The 21,554-nt window shown below is 37.3% G+C and overlaps 1 protein-coding gene across 1 annotated transcript in view; it reads left to right on the top strand.

Annotated features, from left to right (window-relative positions):
* Positions 1-21,554, top strand: part of CFAP46 (cilia and flagella associated protein 46) — a 108,976-nt gene that overhangs the window by 68,500 nt on the left and 18,922 nt on the right. The window contains exons 38-53 of the mRNA XM_072995373.2: positions 991-1,120; positions 1,381-1,527; positions 4,238-4,438; positions 5,006-5,112; positions 5,530-5,709; positions 7,602-7,737; positions 8,230-8,418; positions 9,806-9,994; positions 10,975-11,115; positions 12,612-12,791; positions 14,211-14,381; positions 16,344-16,441; positions 17,883-18,037; positions 18,446-18,627; positions 19,213-19,325; positions 20,960-21,156. Of these exons, the coding sequence (XP_072851474.2) occupies positions 991-1,120; positions 1,381-1,527; positions 4,238-4,438; positions 5,006-5,112; positions 5,530-5,709; positions 7,602-7,737; positions 8,230-8,418; positions 9,806-9,994; positions 10,975-11,115; positions 12,612-12,791; positions 14,211-14,381; positions 16,344-16,441; positions 17,883-18,037; positions 18,446-18,627; positions 19,213-19,325; positions 20,960-21,156 (2,516 nt within the window). The remainder of the gene's footprint in view (positions 1-990; positions 1,121-1,380; positions 1,528-4,237; positions 4,439-5,005; positions 5,113-5,529; positions 5,710-7,601; positions 7,738-8,229; positions 8,419-9,805; positions 9,995-10,974; positions 11,116-12,611; positions 12,792-14,210; positions 14,382-16,343; positions 16,442-17,882; positions 18,038-18,445; positions 18,628-19,212; positions 19,326-20,959; positions 21,157-21,554) is intronic.

Genomic DNA, 21,554 nt, shown 5'->3' with positions numbered 1-21,554 from the left:
TAAACATCTGTTTATGAATAACCATTGCTGCAGCACAGAATTTGGTCACTTGTCTTGTAATATAAGGGGTATTGTCAGAGAGTAGCCACTGCACATAATCCTCCTCTTATCTCCCAGGAGATTTACAGATAATAGGTGATAAAAGCTCCATACGAAGATCCCGATAACAAGTACGGAAAAGCAGAACATGACCAACTGATTCAACTTTATCACTGTTACAAGGGTAGAGACAATCTGATACAGGCAAACCTCAAAATCTTCCCTCCAAAAGCTTAGAAGGAAATATATTGAGCCTAGTTAGCGTAAAAGCCCTTATGACTTTAGATGGCATAGTGCTGGCTAAATACAAGGAGGTGATAAAAGCAGATTTCTTAAGGAAGCTATAATTCCCTAACTGGCCAACATGGTCCTGTAGTTCAATGTCCCATACCCTTAACTTCAGCGCTTTGATGACATCCGTGAGACCCATTGCTATAAGTATACAGAGGGAAAAGCCAATTTTTGATATCTCTTCAGATATATGCTTCTTCCACTCCGACTGAAAGGAATCTAGTAGGATCAGTAGGGCCAAGCCTTCTAATGAAAAAAATCAGTTTAAGCCAGTATTTCAGCATAAGGACTTTAGCCCGTGCTTTAATAGATATTAACCCAACCTCTAAGCGAAGAGCCACATTGGAAGTACAAGGTGGAACTCCAAGAATGGCTCTCGCAAATTTGGTCTGAACAATCTCCAGAGGTTGTAGATTAGTGTAAATTAATAGTTGAGAACCATAAAGCATTTGTGAAATAATCCTGGCCTTAAAAACTTGTATTACCGATGGTACATGTTTACCCCCAACAGTATGAAAAAATCTTGTTATTGCCCCGTATTTTTCTGGGCACTTATTGCTTCGTGGTTTACATGAGTAAGCCAGGATCCTGAAGAATGAAAAACTATGCCAAGGTATTTATAACATGCTGATCTTTCCCATTGCTTCTTTCCTGGTTTAGATTTAGACAAGAGATTGCATTTAAAAAGGAGAATGCCTTAAAAGATAATCAAAAGGAAAATAAGTTACTTGACAGTCCAAAACCAGGTGATGTTGATCAAAATACACAAAAATTATCTGCAAAAGATAAGGTAATTTGCATTTATTTGGAATATATAATACAGTAACTAGGCTACCTTTAATTGCTTGATGGCTTTTAGAAAGAAATGAATGGCATCCTGTATATTAAATTAATTGTGATCTCCAAGCATCCCGTGATTCTATCTCTCCTATTTTATTTTTTGCTGTCTTATGCTTAGTCATTATATTCTAATTAGCAAGATTTGCAATACTTACAAAATGTTTTTTTTTCCTAAAAGGAAGAATAATGGCAAGTCTGAATCTTTTACAGATTTTGGAACTAAATCCTATCACTGAAAAAGAATTAAGTGGACTCTCATTCCCCTACCTCTGGATAGACAAGGCTGAGGTCTTACTCCAACTGAATTTATATCAACCAGCAAGACTACTGCTTTCAGAAGCACACCAAGCAGCTCAGGTAACTTATTCAGAAACACACACACACACACACACACACACACATATTCTGGCATGACTTAATTTCCCATTCTGTGTATAAAGAGGCAGCCTCTGCTTTAATGGACAGATTCCAGTGCCCCTGGAGTGTCAGATGTTTATTGAACATGTAAAGCACAAGAGGGAAAAAAATCTGTGCTATACATTCTGGCTTTCGGGTTTTCCTCTTTTGAAAAATTTCTCATCATCACCTTAGAAATGCAGAGCTGGAAGAGACCCTATGGATCATTGAATCCAGCTCCTGTAAAAGAGGTGCAGTGGGGAATCGAACTTCAAACGTCTGGCTCTGCAGCCAGATATTTTAAACTAATGAACCTTCCAGTAGTTATTCAGATTTTGGTTTCAATATTCATCTTGCAGAGCAGTCCTGTACATGTCAAGTCAGAAGGAAATTCCACTAACTTTAGAAGAGCTTACACCTAAGCATGTGTAAGAGTGCAAATTTGGAGTTACTTTTTTTCCCTTGAGCCAAAATTTAGTTGTGTAAAATCACACCAATATATACTAAATCAGGCACTGGAAATATCTAATTTAAACTACAGTGGTGCCTCACGATGAATTTAATTCGTTATGCGGTTAATGTTGTCTTGCGAAAAATTCGTCTTGCAAAACACGTTTTCCCATAGGAATGCATTGAAATCTAATTAATGTGTTCCTATGGGCAAAAAAAGTCAGAACAAAGTCAAATTTGGTTTACAAAGGGTTTATTAAGTGCTCTTTAAAGCCATACATATTGTGCAGATGATTTCAAAAATTTCAATCAAAAAACTTTTAACTTTTTAAACATCATAGAAAAACATTTAAAAATCAGCAAACATGAGGCAGGAACAAAAAACCAAAAAAAATTCATCTTGCGAAGCACGGCCACAGGAACACTTTTCTTGCGAGTCATCAACCCCATTGCCCAAACCATTTGTCTTGCAAGTTTTTTTTTCCTGCGAGGCATTTGTCTTGCGAGTCACCACGTATTTGTAAGATTCTGCTGGATAGCTCAGTGGTTTAGGTCTCTGGCTGGGGAGCCAGAGAGTTTCATTCCCCACTGGGCCTCCTTGACAGAGGCTGGACTCGAGGGTCCCGTATCCCACCCCACCCCCGCTTTTTAGGTTCTAGGCTCCCTTTTGCCCTGGGAAAGCCTCTTGGAGCCTTGGGATGGGAAAGAGATTTCAATACTCAAAAATCGCTGCTGTGTCACTGCTGCTGGGATTGGGACCACTGGTGGCAACCAAGCAGTGATTTTTTAACTATTAAAGAATCCCAACTCCACAAGGCTTCCCTGTGGCAAAAAAGGGTCCCTGGGGAGCCTCAAAACCTGGAAGGGGGAAGACTTTCAACTTATTGAAATTAAATTGTTCCATTAACAGATCCCATTTACACTGTTATAATGTTTACTAAAAGGATTTTGCCCACTCATTCATTCTTTCAAGCAGGCCTTGAATATTGTTTTTCTGGTCCTGAACAGCATTTATTCCATTCTCCTTCCATCAGTCTCTTATAAAGTAAGGGTGTGACAATAATATTCCATATTATGAAGGGATTTACACATCAGTTGTACAGTAGTGATTTAGATAGCCTTTATATTAAAATGTCTGAAATCCTGTTTGCACAGGTATGCCCACATAATTCTGTCAATGTCATAAGCAACCAATTTTTTTAAATCAAAAATTAATTATTTCCTGTTTCTTCCACAAAGCTCCCCGCAGCTCCCATATAATCCCTTTCATTGTTGGGTAGCCATGGAAGCAGTAAGACAGGAAAAGGAAGCCTTTAATTACTAAAAATTGCTGCCATCAGGATGATTTACCAGTGGTAGTCATTTTCAGCAGTGTAAGACTTCTTCCATCCTACAGCTTCTATGGCTTCTAAATGATTAAAGGAATTAAACAGGAGTAATGACTGTCTTGGGACAGTAGTAGGAAATTTTAAGTTTCTGAAAAATTGCTCCTGTTGTTGATGTCTTCAGCCTTATGTGGGCATAGTTGTGTGAAGAGGATTTCTACGTTGTCCTGTGAGAACTTACTATAGGTGCCTTCTTGGTGAAGCACAGGAATAGCTGTATTATCAAGTGCTGTTTTTTCTCTTTTTTTTTAATGGATGATAATAGTAAGTATATTTTTAATGACCACATAATTCCCTGTACAAGTTCCCAAGGTTAGGGAAGATTTAGTACATCTCAGTTTGTTAAATTGAAAGGGTAATGAACTGGTCATCACTGATGTGGAATTGAGTATGGGTTGGATCAAGACACATGGTGGAATCCTAGTCCAAAGCTGAGGTAGGGGGCTCAGGAGAGGCAGGGGCCTCTTTTGCAGATAGAAATCCCTAATGCCAGCAGAAATGCCTTTGCTCTGGCTGAACCTTCTTTTGCACTCCATCTGATGGAATTGCCAGCAGAACAACTCTAAGATCTTGTGGCAGAAGAGGCAAGAAAAGGAGCTGAGAAGAGGTGGAGTAAGGGAGAAGCTGACTAAATATAATTAAGACCAACCTTATTTCTGTGACTGTTTTTGTGATGTATGTTCTTCATTGTTTTGTTTGTTTTATTGTAAAAAAATGGGGGTTAACATTAGGAGTATTTTGATCATGTAGTAATAAGTCTCAGGTCTAAATGTTAGTGCAAAGATGGAAAAGTACTCTTTTTAAAATATACATTAAAATATCATATTTTTCCTTAGGAAATGAATGATCCATGTACCATATCACAGTGCCTTTATCTTCTAGCTGTGCTGGCTAACTTGGAAAAAAAACACGGGCAGGCCAAAGCCCTGCTTGAAAATGCACAATTGATAGGAGGAAATGAGAAGTTTTGGTGCAATAGCACTTTGTGTCTTACAGATGCAATTTTAGGGGAAGACAGGGAAGGAAAGTCCAAAAGGGTAAGTAATCTGATGATTTATCTCTAAGGATACAATAGTAAAGATGGATTATGTAGTTTTGTTTTTAGAACCATAATAACTAGGATTTTGATCTAGGGTTAGGCCATCTGTATATATTTTTCCTACCAACGACAGATTTTTGTTGTTATTTATGAACTGATACACAAAGTGTTTCAGTTTTGCCAGAAATTATCCAGCTTTAAAAAGCATTTGGAAAAGTGTCTATATGCCAAACGCCATGAAAATATTCCAAATTCTGAGGTAAAGAAAGATTTAAGCATTCAGCAACATGGCGTATTGTGCATCCTTTTGCTAGTTTAAGGGTAGAAAGGAAAAGCCTTCTACAAATATATTGCTCACTTTCTCCCAGTTCCTTTATTTGTAAGTGCTCTTATTTTATAGTTACATGTAATTAAGCCTTATCTGCTTCTAAGTAAGAAGTCATATGAACTTTTGTAAAATGCTGCTTGTAGTTTTTACTATATAGGATTACTCTGAATTTTTTTTAATAATATTGTGTATAAGAATGAAAATATTTCAAACAACTCTGTCTTTTTGTGGGTCCAGGCTTGCCATCTTCTGCAAAAACACATAAATATTTTGCGACCATTACTTATGGAAAGACCTAACAAAGAGACTGAGCTGAGTTTTATAATTGCACGTCTTGAAGCCAGGTAATCACAGACTGAAACAATGTTTAGAGTTTCTTTTCCTCAAATAATTTACAGGCCTATCTTATACTTCTCCGAAGTAAGCCCGACTGAATTCAGTGAGACATACAGATAGATAGATAGATAGATAGATTAGATTAGATTAGATTAGATTAGATTAGATTAGATAGATTAGATAGATTAGATAGATTAGATAGATTAGATAGATTAGATTAGATAGATAATTGCTGAACTCAATCTGGTTTACTTTTACATACATGCACATAGGACTGTGCTGTAATTTTATAAACTATTGCAGAACTTTCACCTGTTTTTCCAAAATGCAATTATCACCTCTCATAGACAAATGCAAATATTAACATTTTCATGCGAACATTATCTTTTATAAATAAATGTACTATTAATATATTTTCTCCACAGGAAAGCCTATATTCAGATAGATTTTGCTAAAGATTTCATCCGTGGTCATAATTCTTCTAATTCAGTAGCAATGTTGCTGGAGCCATATGATAAATTAATTCACATAGAGAAGGACTTTCTTTCTTATGGATATATAGATTACAGCACTGAAGCTTTGATGGCCTGTGCAGACATTCAAAGGTAAGCTCGCAGTATTTCTTAAATATATCAATGCAAATATGCCAGGTTGAAAGGGACTAGTTTCTTTGGCCTAAAGCCAGTTACTAATTCCAGCTAGAGTATACTAGCTGAATCATTGGAGACTGTAAATCAAAACATGTATATTTTGGTGATTCAATTGGTTTGCATTTGTATTTAGCCCACTGTTTGTAGTATTTTTCTCCTACTTTTTGGCTAAACAGACTCCCAGATGAGTCCATAACCCCAACCTTTTTATTTATAACCTTTGCTGTAAGTTAAAGTAACTAGCATCTACTCTCATGAAAATAGACTTTGCTCAATTTTTCCTTTGTCTAATTTTGATACTTTCAGAATATCCTTTTGTTGGACTCCCAACATCTCTAAATAGCCAGTTTTTAAGATATGTTATATAGTCATTCTATTGTAAAATTTAAACCTCAAGGTAGCCAGGTAAAACAGTCACAAAACAGTAACTAGTAAAATATAGTAAATGATATTAATGAAAGCTAAAATAGCAACATTAATAACAGCATGTAAATATCCCATAGTATCTCCCTGGAGAGAATGTTTAAACAATGTTGTCTTTAGCAAATATCTACCTCAGAACAGAGTTATTGTGATTCTAGAGCCTTTATGCTTCTAGCAAGAAGGCTGGGTTCTGCGTACCCACCAGCTGCATCTGATTGTGATAGCAGTGAGACATGCAAGAGGACCTTGGTTTAAAAAAACAGAACTATGGAGATTTTTATGGTGTAAGCAGACCTGATAAATATCAAGGTCCCAAATGGTTTAGGGCTATAGCAGTCAAAAACAGCATTCTAAATTGGGTTCATAACTAATTGGAATACAGAATCAGGAAAGGAAAACTAGATGAACGTTTGTCAATAAAATTATATTCAGAAGTAATATTAGACAGAGGCTCACATGCCTTGAGTGAGATTACTAACTAACAGCTTCAGTTGGTGTGGCAGCTTTGACCGTTCTGGCCAAGGTGGCCTGGTCACATTTGGTCTAGGCATTGGTAATTTTAAGACTGAACTGTTGTGACACACCGTACAAAGAGCCACCCTAAGCTTGGTTCAGATGCTACATCTAGTACAGAATATGGCAGTTAGGCTGCTCTGTAATATGCATACAACATCTATGCTGAAAGCTCTAAATTACCGGTAATTGCTATTCAGATATCAAGCCAGATTTGTAGTATTATTTTTAGCTTATCAGGCTCTGAACACTTCATGACCAGGTTATCTGAGAAACCATGTACAGAATATCCTTAACTTTATCCACTGAGTGGAAGACGCAATAATATACCACAGCCCAGAGAGATTCATTTTGTTGTGATGCAGACGAAGGTTTTTTTTCGATTGTTGCAACAATCATGTGGAACGGTCTTTCTATAGAGATTGTGCAGGCTCTCGGTGTTTGATATTATATTTATTCATTTATTTCTATTTTGTGTGTGAGTGTCCTTGCCATTTGCTTGATTGTTGTTTGTTACCCTAGTTTTCCATTAATTGTTTTAATTTTAAAAAATTAAATTTAAAAAATTAAACATTTTTTTAAAAAATAGCTATTTTATTACTTTTTACCAACTGATTCTATTGTACCTGTTCATAATTTAAACTCTTTTGACATTTTTAAAATGAAACATGGTATAAACATGTCGCTAAATAAATAAACACTTATATTATTTTAGCTTGCTTAATGGCTTACAAAAATGGCCGCCTCTTCCAGCAGGAGACAGTTATTCCTCTTCTGTACACGGGAGAGAAGATAAAAGGGTTTCTCGAAGTATCTTCCTCCCTCCCCCACTGCCACTTTTTGAAAGGATCATCGCATCACCCAATGTAAAATATACATTTTGCAGCAAATTCTCTGTTCCTTTCTTACAGGATTCTGGCTAAACACACAACAGACACTATAGACAAGCAGAGCCGTTACATGGATGCATACAGATTAGCTCAAGAAGCAGTAACACAAATGGAAAAACTTTTTCGACATACAAATAACATGCTTCCAGTTAATGAAGTAAGTGTGATATCTGTATTTTTGCAGTGTCCAAAATACAAGGAGAGTTCACAATCCAGTGGGAAGGTTGACAATCTTTCACACTTCTGGTGAGTGTTCTAAAAAACAGAGACTGGGGAGAATCATCAAGATATCACTTTCAGCAGTTACAGTACTATTATTGTAGCTCCTTAGTTCTGGTTGTCGCCCAGTTGTGACAGTCCCGTAAGAATACCAACATATTTCACAAAATAAATGAATGTGTCTCTGAAAACTGATAGAGATTTCTCCTTCTCATTCCATTTTAGTTGTTCTTTTGGTTCTTTCTCCATTTTTAATGGAGCAGAGCAATGTGCAGGAGAAGTAGGTCACTGGCTGGAAGGATTCCATGTGGGCCTTTCCACCTGTTCCAATATCCATTCTCTAACTTTGAAGCATTTCACTTGGATGCCCAGAGTATGTAGTTTGATTTTAAAGGTGTGGCTTCCATTTACATTATTTTTAAATTTTCAGACTAGAAATATTAGCATGCCATTGATGAGAAGACTTGCTGTCATGAAACTGAGCCTCATAGAGATTATTTTGGATATTTTTATGCTTACCAATGTTGAGAGAAAAAAGAAGGAGGCCCGAGCCGAACAAATTGAGCAAATTATTGAGGATTTTGTGAGATTTACCCCTGACGCAGCTTCCATTGAACAGGTTTGTGCTTGTGTGATATTTAGTTACTCAGAAGAAACCCTTTGGCTTACTTTTCTCATGGAAAGTGGGAGAGTTGGAAACAAGATACTGTGAAGTGCTTATTATGAAAAGGTTTAATGGGTCAGATCCTGTATGTAGTCATGTGCAGTGAGGCTGCCAGAAATATGCTTTCCTACCCCTCTTCTCTTTTGCAATTTCTTCAGTCTACACTTCCAGTGATATGCAGAAGTTGGGAGACCCTGCTGAAAGTTTTAGGTTGAAAGAGAAGATCCACAATATTTGAGTAGAGATACCCTTTCCCCCAACATCACAGCCTACTTCAATCAATGTATCTATAAGTTAAGCTGTGTGTGATTTGAATACTAATCTAGGTGCTATGTATTGTGCTGCCCATGGTTTGCAATGAGTCTGCAAAGATGGACATGCATACAATATATTGTGATAATCTAGGTGAGACATTACCAGTCAGTGATAACTCTATCCAAGTGAGGTCACAGCTAGTGCACAAACGTTAGCTGATAGAAGGCACAACCTCAGTCTTTCAGTAGGAGTTCAAGTTCACTGGAATGGCTGAAAGCCATATCTTAGAATAAATAATCACCACAAGGACCTCCATTTTGTCTGGATTGAACTTCAATTTATTAGCCCACAATGAATTCCTTGTGAAACTGAGACTGTTTCAGCATTTCCACAGCTTCACCTGAGTTTGATTAAAAAGAGAAATATACTGTACTGGTGGCAACTCACTTCAAATTCCTAGATGACTTCACCCAGGGATTTCATAATGATAATAAACAGCATAAGAGAACAAAATAGAGCCCAGCAAAATGCCATAACAGTCTGCAGGAAATGGCAATTCCAATGCGAATGGAACCACTAAGTACGGTATCATTAATTCCTATCCTAAATATTAAGTTTAGAAGGATATCTTGGCTGGTGGCATCAGACTCCTTTGTGAGTTGAAAGAACTGAGTTGTACTCCCCCTGTCCTACTGGCATAGGTGAATGGAACAAAACAGTTTCAGTATCAAACCAAGGAATGAAATTTGATTGCAGCAGATCCTCTATTATTATTATTATTATTATTATTATTATTATTATTATTATTATTATTATTATTATTATTATTATTATTATTATTATTATTATTATTGTGTGTGTGTTCAAGCTTGCCCAGCCACTCAAGCACATTGCCTTGAAAGAGTATGTGGCAACTTAATCAGTATTTGTATCAACCTTCAGGGTCCAGAGAATGGTTGAATTACCACTTCTTTGACGGGACATTTAGTGTACTGAAGCATTGATACTGTATTATTTATCACTCATCATATTGCCTATTTTGTACACTTTCCAAAGCATTGACTTTATATTTTCTGGATTACAACAGGCCTGGATAACCCTTGGGCGCACAATTGGTCATAATGCTCTGGCTCAGCTAACAAGCCTACAGACTCTTTGTACTGGTTGTCCTGATATCAAAGCCAAGTACCTGTATCTCACAGGAAGGAGTCTGCATTTACTTGCTGATCGTTCAAACCCTTTATCTTCAGATATTCATTGGTCGGAAAGTACAGTGGTAAGCAGGCCTTTATAAAAGTTAATTAAACCTTTCAGTGGCTTTTGTAGACTGTTTTGTAAGTTCATATGATTTCATTCTTTTAAAATAATTTCTTTAGCTGCCTTGGGAGCTTCTTTAAAAGAGAGAGGAAATATAGCTATTTAAAATATTCAGGTGGGCTGCATATCAAAATGTCGTGTTGAATGATTACACTCAGGATTTGAGCAATTAGTTTCATCTCTCTACCCTGGTATCTCTTCTTCTAGGGCACTGATCTCACTCATTCCCTCTGGGGCTGTTTTGCTTGGGAAGAACTGCTTCTTTATTATTATTTTTCTACCCATTGCTTTGTGTTTCTGCAGTCCTTGGGCTTCCTCTGAATTGGCTCATTTCTCCCTCTTAGGCATGGGTGGTGGCATTTTTGCTGCAGATGTAACAGCACTCTCCCTCAAAATCTGGAACTTTGTAATATATGACAAATCAGTAGCGGTTGTTCTTATTAATGGTGTATGCATGAGAGGCATGGACTGATAAACTGAAGATGCCCTGAAGTATACTATGCCACTGTCATTGTTTTCACATGACTAGACTCTTAGCATGTTAACTCTCTTCAATTTGTATGATCATGTGCTTAAAGAAATGGGTTCTTTGTACTACCTCTTTGCCCTTTATAATTATACAATAGTCCTAAAACTAAATCCAAGAATCACAGGGTGTTTGCATGACCCAGAACATTTGGAGCAGCCGAGGGCAGGGCAATCATTATGGCTGCATCTTCTAAACTGTTGCCTTGAGAATTAGCACCAGTTGCCCTGCCCTGCATCTTCTTTACTTCTGCATATTCAGTACCTTTGTGTTTGTAGTCTTGTGCCATACTTGGGCAAAGGAGACACATGTACAATATATACAGTCAACCTAGGAAAACGTCTTCGGACGGATCTGCATGCTTTAATAATTCATTGATTGTTGACAGTCCTTTATTTGTTTGTGATGAACAGGAGGTGGCTAAATCTCTCTGTGAAAAGTCTCCTTCACCAGAAGCAGAAGCAAAATGTGATGAAAGTGAAGTACCAACTACTCCTTTGCCACTTAGTAAAAAACAGCTTGATCAGTACAGGAAGAAAGCATATGAATTAAGGGTAGGTTGAGCACAGAAATTTCTCAGATCTGGACCATGTAGATCACTTCTAAGAAGGTGGACAGGGAAAAGTAATGCCAATGGAAAATGAAGAATTTTCCATTTAACTTATTGAATATTTTAAATATTTTAATTAAACACATACTTTTAGTAGACTAAAGAAAATAATGCAGAATTTGAATAAGCTGTGAAAATCAAAGTGAAAAGGGAGAAAATGGATACGTGTTTTTTTCAGATGCTTCTACTATTCTTTTTCTCTTTGGTAGATCAATTTTGAAAAAATTCTTCCTCTGGAAGTGTCTCTCTCTCTGTCTCTCTCTGTCTCTCTCTGTCTCTCTCTGTCTCTCTCTCTCTCTCTCTCTCTCTCTCTCTCTCTCTCTGGGAAAATGTGATTGCTGCAAAAATGGGGGGAAGCAACAGACCCACACTGCCACTTGCCATTTTTGTGGAAATTGTCAGGTCCTTCTGAAATCATCCAGAAAGATGGGGGTTTGAGGGAGAGGGGGATAGTGTGGCTGTGCGGAGCACTTATCAGTGCTTCCTCTGCTATCTCCACTAGCACAGGGAGAAATGAAAAAAAGAAATTCATGGACAAATGACATTTGGAAGTATAAAAACAAATGCCATTTCAAAGCAGAAAAAAGGCACTCTCATGTGAATATTGAACTCCCTTTCTAAATGGAGTGGAAGAAATAAGGTTGGTTTATGTAGGCAAGCCTGTGTGTCATGATACTGTACTATGTGGTCACAGAACATTTAGTATGGGGTAGCAAAAGAAACTGAGGAACAATTACAAAGCATTTCTGGAGACTGAGAGTAGCTGCTGATGAAAGAGTCATCCATGCTGTGTGTTTGTAAAATTTTAGTCCTTTGGCGTTCTAATTAGTTTTTATTGGGAAGTGATAATTCTGCTCTGCACTGGAGAGATTCAGTCGTCTCTAGTGTGGTGATTTCACAGAAATCTCCAGCCTCAAAAGAAGCTATCTATTTCATCTGGTCTTTCTAGAATAGAAATTTGGTTGCTCAACCTTACAAAGGATCATAGGAAAGTGAACCATCTGAGGGTGGGTAAATGTGGGGACGACATAAAACTGGACTCAGTCTCATGTTTTTATTCAAAGAGTTTGTGTTACCGATGTTGGGCGTAGGAATATGGCTTCCACATTCATAGGCATATGGCTTCCCCCATACATCTGCAAACAGGGGATCCTGCGGAAAGGTGTGCTGTTTGAACAGTCATGCCGATACACTCTCAGTGTGATCAGTGTCGTCCCTTTGGTTTCCAAGTAGGCCCTTCAGATCTTTGTAGGAGGCCTCTGCTTATTTTTGAGGTACACAGCAGGCTTCTCTCACCTCTACTAGCGTGCAATATTTTTCATTAAAAATTGATTACATGTGAGAAACTGCCACTCTCCATGAAGTCATAGATAACTATAGGTTTGCGGCTTTTGTAGTCTGTATAATGTTTAATGAAAAAATGCTGTTTTTACTATATAGGGAAGACAGATTTGGACTCAGAAATACTTGTTTCAGTCAACAGAAGTTTTGCTGCAGTGCATTAATGTTGCGATTAATAATAACATGATCGATACCTTGGCCAATGCTAGTTTGGAAATGGTGGAGTGCATTGGACGATTTGACCCAGTTTCAGCAGCTCAGTTTTTGGCCCTGTATCAGGTAAGGTAACAACTCGTTAGAACAGTTGGACTGATGACTGGACCGACGTAAAGGTATTAATTAAGAAGCTCTGAAGGGAGACCATTACAATAATTGTGTGAAGTTATTATCTTTACTTAGTGTTTGTCATTGATGTTAAATGTCGTTATGGGCTAGAATCCTGTTTTGCTGCATACGGAAACAACAGCCGGAATCCCACTCCATATTTATATTAACATCACTCCATTGGTGTTATTTTCAGTAACAAATGTTTGTAAGTTAAGAAATTAGCACAGGCATTTAGTCCATTTAGTCTTGACTGGTGTCTGATACCAAATGCCTATGCTAACTTCTTAACTTACAACACTTTGTCACTGAAATTTCAAATGCTCTCCTCAACCTCTTAACTTGCAGCAATTTGCCTCTGAAATTTATGCCATTGAAGTTATGCTAGTGTAAATATGTACTGTAGTTGGATTTCAGCCACTATGTTTTAGATTGTGGTAAACCCCATTAAGTTGGTGTTGACGTAATACTAGCAAATGCCTAACAATGGACTGGTAATTGAGAGCAAACTCATCTGCTTCTCTAGTTTTCACCTGTGCAAATTCCTCTCATGTTATTGTTAATAATGGTCAGCATTATATCTGCAACCGTGCTAACCATGGGTAAGGATAAATGTTATTAGTGACTCCATTCAGTCCAAAAATTGTTCATGTTCATAGCTAGCCTTTCATTTTCATTAGCAGCATTATACTGGCACTAGGTATGGTTACAACTAATCAGTGTACTGATTAGCTGTCGGATTTTGGATTAGGAGATGAGCACTTCAGTTCTCTGTTCTGCCATAAGTCTCTCGAAACAGCTTAGAAATCATCGCTTTCTTTCCAACTTCCTTTATGGGGTTGTTTTAATAAAATGTGGCATGCAGGGCAAACCCATACGTGGAATATCCGAACAAGCCTGCATATTCCTTCCAACCATAGTGAAAAATTGCTAGTCATACCATTGCTCTAGGCCTTAGTAAGAAGTTGTAGAGATGTCACTTTTGAAGCAGAGAAAAGAAAAAGCAATCAAGGACTGACAGTAAGGGATCGAATTTCCAATCTCTGGATCCACAGCCATATACTTAACCGCTGAGCTATACAGCAGTTTCATCACTATACGGTCCCTTACTTAACACTGACAATCTATTACTTAACTATATAAATATTTTAAACAGGCATGTATGTGATTTAGAGATAATTTTTCCATGAAAGAACCTGAATAATTGAGAAAATGCATACTTCATATTTCACTCTCAGAGTCTTTGTACAGTACTTTATTGTGATTGTAAATAATTGCAGTCTATGTACCACTTGCTATTATACTTCCTTGATAAGGTGTTCAGAATCTGTTTAAAAACATTCGGCAAACTAGACTAATATTAAAACATTACAGAGCTGTACAGCATCAATGATGATGAAAGAGATCCTTCTAGCAGCTACACTGAATACAAGCAGTTCACAACTGGCAGCAATGCTACATCTGCAGCACCACTTAGAACAAAAAGGAGACAGAACAAGCAGTCTTCTAAAAAATGTGGAGCAGAGATTAACAACTATATCCAAGGTGAGCTAATCAATTAAAAAAAATGCTGTAGATTCACAGAAGCCTATTCTCACAGGGTTCTGGTCCCTAGTTGAATCAGAACACCTGTAGGGGTCACATGCAATCAGCTATTTATCATGTCTGGTGAAGTGGACTTGTCATATATATCAGTGGTTCTTAACCTTGGGTTACTCAGGAGTTTTGAACTGCAACTCCCAGAAGCCTTCACCACCAACTGTGCTGGCTGGGGTTTCTGGGAGTTGCAGTTCAAAAACATCCAAGTAACAAAGGTTAAGAACCACTGGGTTACACAAGTGTTTTTGGACTGCAACTCCCAGAAGCCTTCAGCACCAGCTGTGCTGGCTGGGGTTTCTGGGAGTTGCAGTTCAAAAACACCTGAGTAACCCAAGGTTAAGAACCACTGATATATATGATGCCAGCACTTTCTGTCTTTTTTAAAACTTTTTATTTCTGTTTTGTTTTTACCTATAATGTTTGCACAGACTAATGCAGCTAACCCTTCTACATTCTCAAGCAGTGTTTTCCTTGTTGCCTGTTTGTTGTTACTATTGAGGAGTGTAAATTATTAATAATACATTTTCAAACATTGTTTATTTTGGTCTGCCCTCCCTGAAGGATCTTCCCCTCCACAAGCCAACAGTGGCTGCAGATGCACAGAGAAAGACGGTGGCACACATTGCTAAAGGCTCTTTTCCTTTGTAAATCAAAATGCAAGAAGCATGGGATAGATGCAGCTTCTCAGGAAGACTAAAAGCACTCCTGGGAGCGGTAACAGGCTTGTAAAAAGGTCTCACAGGTTGATCAACTTTTTCCCTGTAGAATTTCCACAAATAGTGATCTATGAGCATATGACTACTCTGTGTTTTTCATGTGCGGTGAAAAATACTGCAGTTTATTGCTATGAGCAGGATCTCCCACCAGAAGAACAGGTCCTGCTTTTTAAGACAATTCTACTGCAGTCAGGGTTTCTTCTCCCTCCGGCCACTAGATACCACTGCCAGTTGGGTTTCAGTTGGGTTTATTTAGCTAGTTGCCATATAAATTTAATATCCAGTTTTACTGCTGAAAAAACTACTCCTATATAAACCTGCTTCTCCTGCAAGCCAATTCAGAAGCCAGTGTGCTTGAATAAAAGGCTTACAATCAGACTTTTTGTCTATAGGGGACAGAAAAACCATTAGCTGTAGCCGGAATCCTCTTGGAATCATGCAGGACAAACTGCCAAATGCATATGTAATGTGAGCAATATTGCTAATTCTCTGTCACACATTCTGATGTGGCCCAGATCCCATACTCAGTTGTGTCTGCAGCAGATGACCAGAGAAGTATGAAAACTGCGTCCACATTTTCCCGTACACATGCCATATTTTGCAGTAAAGTTACTGGCCTCTGTAAACTTAAGGTGCATGTACTTTTGCTTCTTCACTTAGTATGCATCTCCATCTTGAAAAGTCAGAATGTCACAGAGACAATGGACAATACATCTAGACAGATTATTGCATTTATTGCTTTTTTTTCATGCCTTCAGTTTTTTTTACCTTTTAAGCTGATGAGGAGTTCTGGAAAGCTAAAAATGTTCATCATGTTTTTGACATTTGAGTGATTACAATAAACTGAGTGTGTATCTCTGAATTTTGTGAAATAATTACTGCTATTCAGAATGCCAAAAATATAACATAAACCTGGTAGGAAGGAACAACATTATCCATTTTTATTCAAAATGTTAATGAGTTATGAGTAATGATTTTACTCATAATACACTGCTTCCTAGATGTGATTTTCCATTATTTCTATTGTACGAACTTATTATGTATCAGTCACTCAACTATGGTGAGCAAAATATTTACTAATAAAAATATATTGCAAATTGCACTTTGTGATTGAAATTATGATGCTAATTTTTTTAAAAAAATTCACCATTATTACCATCATTATCAATTCTATTGCTATTATTGTTTGTAGGCATGGGGAAACCTCTGCATTTCTGTGCAACATTTTAATATCATGAATGAATTGCCACCAAATTTTCATGTAATCATTCTCCAGCATTCAGAAGACAGGTATGAATGTGACAGTTCTCACGACTTCTCTGTTTTAGAATGCTTTAGAAAGCATGTGCCAGCAATTGGGCTGCCATGGTTTGCCTTACCTGCAGTTTGTGTTTAAGGCCAGTCCCATGTGGGGCATGCTTCATTCTTCCAAATCAGAGAGATGGATCACTGTGGCCAGAGCTGTTTCCTCTAGGAATTGATGGAACTCATGTGATGGAACAAATCTGAATTTGGATTAGTGCTAATATACTTGGTTGTTGTAACCTTGATGAACCCCAGTGATTCAGTTATTCAGGTTTGGTTAAATATGGAGAAACAACCTCCAATACACAGCTGATGTTATTCTTGTCCTTTGGCATCCCGTTGCTTCTGAGGTAATGATGAAGCTATGAATTACTGACTAGAGATGGCCATAAACTGAAAAAATATTTATTTATTTATTTATTTATTTATTTATTTATTTATTTATTTATTTATTTATTTATTTATTTATTTATTTATTTATTTATTTATTTATATCCCGCCTATCTGGTCAGGTCAGGACCACTCTAGGCAGCTAACAACATAAAAAACAACAAATCGGGCTGATTCACAGTTCAGTTGCGAGACAGCAGGCCCAGCTTCTCTTCCAGGAGCCAGGACCGCTGCCCCTATGCATGCAAATACCACCCGGCTGATAGAGACGTGCATGTGCAGAGGCAGTGGCTGGCTCTGTGAAGGGAAGCCGGACCCGCTGTATCTGAACCAAAGGTGAACCACTCGTTTTCTGGTTTGTTCCCATCTCCATTAGTGACTTCCTTAAAAGGCCTGCTCAGTTGTAATAGCCCTGCTTAGTTCTTTCAAACTCAAGGCTGTAAGTTCCTCTATTAAGAGATAGCAGATACCGCACCTTAACTTTGCTTTAGCACTGTCTCCTAGTTCCAGCCCTTTCCAAGGTCTGTTAACGCTAGATCATTTGTCTTTCTCCCAGATAAGCTTCTTGCTGTCTTAAGAAAAGCTAAACATCTCAAAAAGGCATGTAGAAGTTTCCAAAGAATGTAAATACTCCAGTCAGTATAGGAAGGTCTTTACTGCAAGTAGGCAAAGACCAGTCTTTCCCCCCTTCTCCACCATAATGAAACCAATGTCTTTTTATTGTTGTTTTAAATGTGTTTAAAACATTGTGTTCTTATCTATTAATGATAATGTTATAATTGTTTAATTTTTTTAAAAAAATACTGTGATAATTTTTTTCTTTTAACTTTTAATATTGTTACTTTTAAGACTATAAGCCTCCTTAGATCCTTTTTCAGGAGAAAGGTAGCATATAAATATTTTAAATTAATTAATTAGTTTCAGTAGCTAATATTTATACCATTTTTATTCGGTGTATGTAAAGATGTCAGATTAGGAATCACTAAGGAATCATTCGTGAAAATAGAGAATTAGCTTTGATGGTTTCCTTTGATAGATCATTGTTGTATGGTGCACTGCTCCAAAAAATAAAATCAGCAAGCCCAAAGGAACAAAAGGAGCAAAAGGAAAAAACTGGGCACCCAAAAGACAAGGGTGGGCAACAAAAGGAAAAGAGTGGACAACATAAAGGAAAACCTCTTCAGCCAACTTGTAAGTGTATTTGTTGTCCTTTTTAATGCTGATGTTTTCCCATACATATTTCAGGCACAGTTTTTAAAGGAGGGGTGTGAAGGATGTACGAGAAAACCTGTCTTTACTTGCCTTGTCACAAGCTCTTAGCAGTTTGATTGGCAGTGGCTTCATCACCATGTTTAATTGTATCTTCTTCATGAGAAGCATTTCCTACCACTTTAGGATCATATGACAGCATCACAAAGCCAGTTCAGAGTGAGAACAATCTTTCTTCATCGTGGCCTCTGTGAATGCACACAATAGGGTTTTGACAGTGCCTGCGCTGGCCCTCTCAGAATCTTGTGCTACATGATGGATATGAAAAATGAAGATGCAAAATGCTTTTTTTAAAAAATAACAATAGATTTGCATTTTATTTAACACCAGTGCAGGCTAAAATTGTGCGGACCACTGTGGATTCTGATATATTCTTCAGTTTATTGGAGAAAGTAAAACTTCTGAAAGAGGAGAGGATGTTGAGTCTTCTGGATCAAGTTCTATCACCAGATAAAACCCTGCAAGATGAAGGGCTGCGAAAATGGCAAGAATCATCTGCACAGTTAGATCAAGTAAGAAATCTTAACTAGTTATCTAGATAATTAATCAATTAGATATTTCACTTATTTACATTGTGTTTTTATGTCTATAGAGAACTATTTAATAACTACTCTTTACTTTTTGAGACAGCTTGTAACAGCTGTATGTACAATGTCCAGAATATTAGCATTAGTTCCCTGGAACATTGCAGCCTCATCTTAAGTAGGCTGCAATAACAGCACCAACTCTCTACTAAGATGTGGTAGGTGGTAAAGAATTAAGAGCTGGGTTCCCGAATGCATGTGTGGGCTAAAGGTGGAACCCAGGGTTGATAAGGTTGAAGACTGTTGCTCTAGAGAATGATTTTATTAATGTTGCCATGGTAACTTTGCACCAATATTTTCAGTACCTCAGTGTATGCATAAAAATAATAAAGCATAACATACTTGCTGTTTAAAAAGGGGTTGTTCAGTTTTTACATAGGATGTTTCAAAACATTATTCACCATGATTATTCCATTTATATATTTGACTGCTATATTGTCCCTTTTTTGTTACTCATATGCCTTTTAAGTATCACTTTTTGCTTTTAAATTATGGTTTAATTTTATGCCATAGAATATGGAAGATGAAGACGAACAGCGCTTTGCATCAGAATTTCAGGCTGTTTTGAAAGATATGGAAGAATATCTAAAACCTGTATTATCACAGTTTGATTTCTCTGAGCTGAGGTATTTAAAAGAAAAAAGAAAAAATATGTGCACTGAGTTAAACTGAAATGAGACTTTGTATTTTTTAATTATTATTTTGACATCTATGCCACCCCAATAGTGTTAACATTCTTTGGGTGGTTCACAATATTTACTATGTCAACCATTGTTCTCAAAGGATTGATCATAAGGACTAATTAGGCCTTGGTACATATGTACCAGCTGTTGTCTGTGAAGACAAGGTTGTGTGAATATTCAACCATCCAATTCACAAATCAGGAATTATTCATTCCTTTGGTTCCCAGCCTTAATTCCCCAGATGTTCTTAGACTAAAACTCCAGAAGCCTTCGTCATTAGCTGTGCTGACCAGGATTTCTGGAAGTTGCAGTATGATGATATCTGGCAACCTAAAGTTGGGAACCACTGCCCTGGACAATCATAAGGTGTTTCATGCTACCACTGAGAGTAGAAGCATCCTCCCTGTGTTGGATCACAGGTGCCAATTGCATGAGGTCTCAGTGAAGAAATAAGTTCTCTTTTTTCTTTATAAGCTCTTATAAGAAGTCTTTGGCAATGTATTTTCATGAACAGACGCCATAAGAGAATTACATGAAGCAGACCTTCAGATATCCAGATCATAGTCAATGTTTAAATAGGATTCAGAAACAAATAGGAAGCCACTGTTGCTAGAGAAGTGTAGAGCCTGGATGCTCCAAATACACGTGCATCTTAATTTAGAATGTCCTTTTCAAAACACTTTTTTTTAAAAGGATCCATTGGGAAAAGCTGCCACCCATGACAAAATGATAATAATGTCACAAAACTGATGTATTATATAGAATATTTTTGTTGTCATACCTAGCTGAATGTCTGCAGCAGAATCCCTTGCCATACAACCTCAGCTGTACAGTGTGCTGTCATTTTCAGGCTCAAAAACAGATATCAAATTCAAAGAAACTGATAATAAAGATAATGTGATTGTCACAAATAGACCACTAACAGGAGTCTAAGAGCTGTTCTCTACATTTTACTTGCTATGTAGCCTGATAAAAGAATTTCTTATAGATGTGCAGGAGCTGATCTGCAGACACATTGCAAGAGATTTGTTCAAGGCTCGTGAATATTTTCCCACTCAGAGGCCCATTTTTCGGCCATTGGGACTATTACAGTAATTGCTTTGTCCCATTCTGTTTATAGCCCTAGCTGTGACAGATCAGTGTTGCCAGAAGTACGTTGCTCATGGGAGAACAAATCAAGATAAAGGAAAGCAAGAAATACTCAGTCATTGTAATTAATCACATTACATCCTCTGGCATATATCCTATTAATGTCATCAAAAACAACTTGTTTTAATACCAAAACATATGTGTCATTGGCACCATCATGCCTGTAAAGTTTCGTGTTGTGATGTACCATCAAGTTGCTTCCAACTTATGGTATGGGAAGCCTATAATGAGTTACCTCCAAACTCTCCTGTTATAAACAAATCTGTCAGCTTATGTTAACTTTGCATTAAACTTTGGATGTGTGGATTTCTTTATACATAATAGAGCTCAATGTGCACTGCTTTTGCTGCTAGCATGAAATGAGTTGCAAGTATCTAATTCAATTGTTTTTAAAGAAATTCTGAATAATATGAGTTTTGTCTCCTCAGACATCAAAGTCCAGCAGTCTCTCCAGCTGACTCAGGAAAAGGAAAAGGTGACTTAGGAAAAAGTAAAACAGGTGACTCAGGAAAAAACAGAAAAGGTAGTCCAGGAAAAGCTAAAACAGATGACTCAGGAAAATCCAAAGTCAATGAGGCAGGGAAAACTAAAACTAAAACTAAGGAGAAAGGCATAGCAAGTCAAGGTATAGTTTAGGCTTCAAACTGTATTTGTGATAGATAGTGGCAAAATTATCTATTTGTTACATAGTTGGTTGCAAAGTTTCAAATTAAAAATAATTGTGTTTTCAAGTTTGTATAAGTTGATAACTATTAGTAACTGATTATTTTGGTATGAGAAACTGTCTACAAGCATAATGATAACAAACCAAAGCTTGCTACATGAACCACCTTGAGCTCATGAGCTATCTCTTCTTCCATATTGCTCTGGGAAGACGATAGAAGTTTCCATTTCTTGGTTGGCAACAAGCAACTTGTCTTGTGCAGGCATTACAAGATGAACACTGAGCAGTGGACATGTAGCTCCATGCATCTCTGCCACCCCACTATATCCAACCTTCTTGGACAGCTCTGAAGAGAGAGA

The sequence above is a fragment of the Pogona vitticeps genome, chromosome 3, assembly GCF_051106095.1.
Source record: "Pogona vitticeps strain Pit_001003342236 chromosome 3, PviZW2.1, whole genome shotgun sequence".
NCBI lineage: Eukaryota > Metazoa > Chordata > Lepidosauria > Squamata > Agamidae > Pogona > Pogona vitticeps.
The sequence above is the reverse complement of the archived record's forward strand: the minus strand, read 5'-3'. Positions and strand labels throughout refer to the sequence as shown.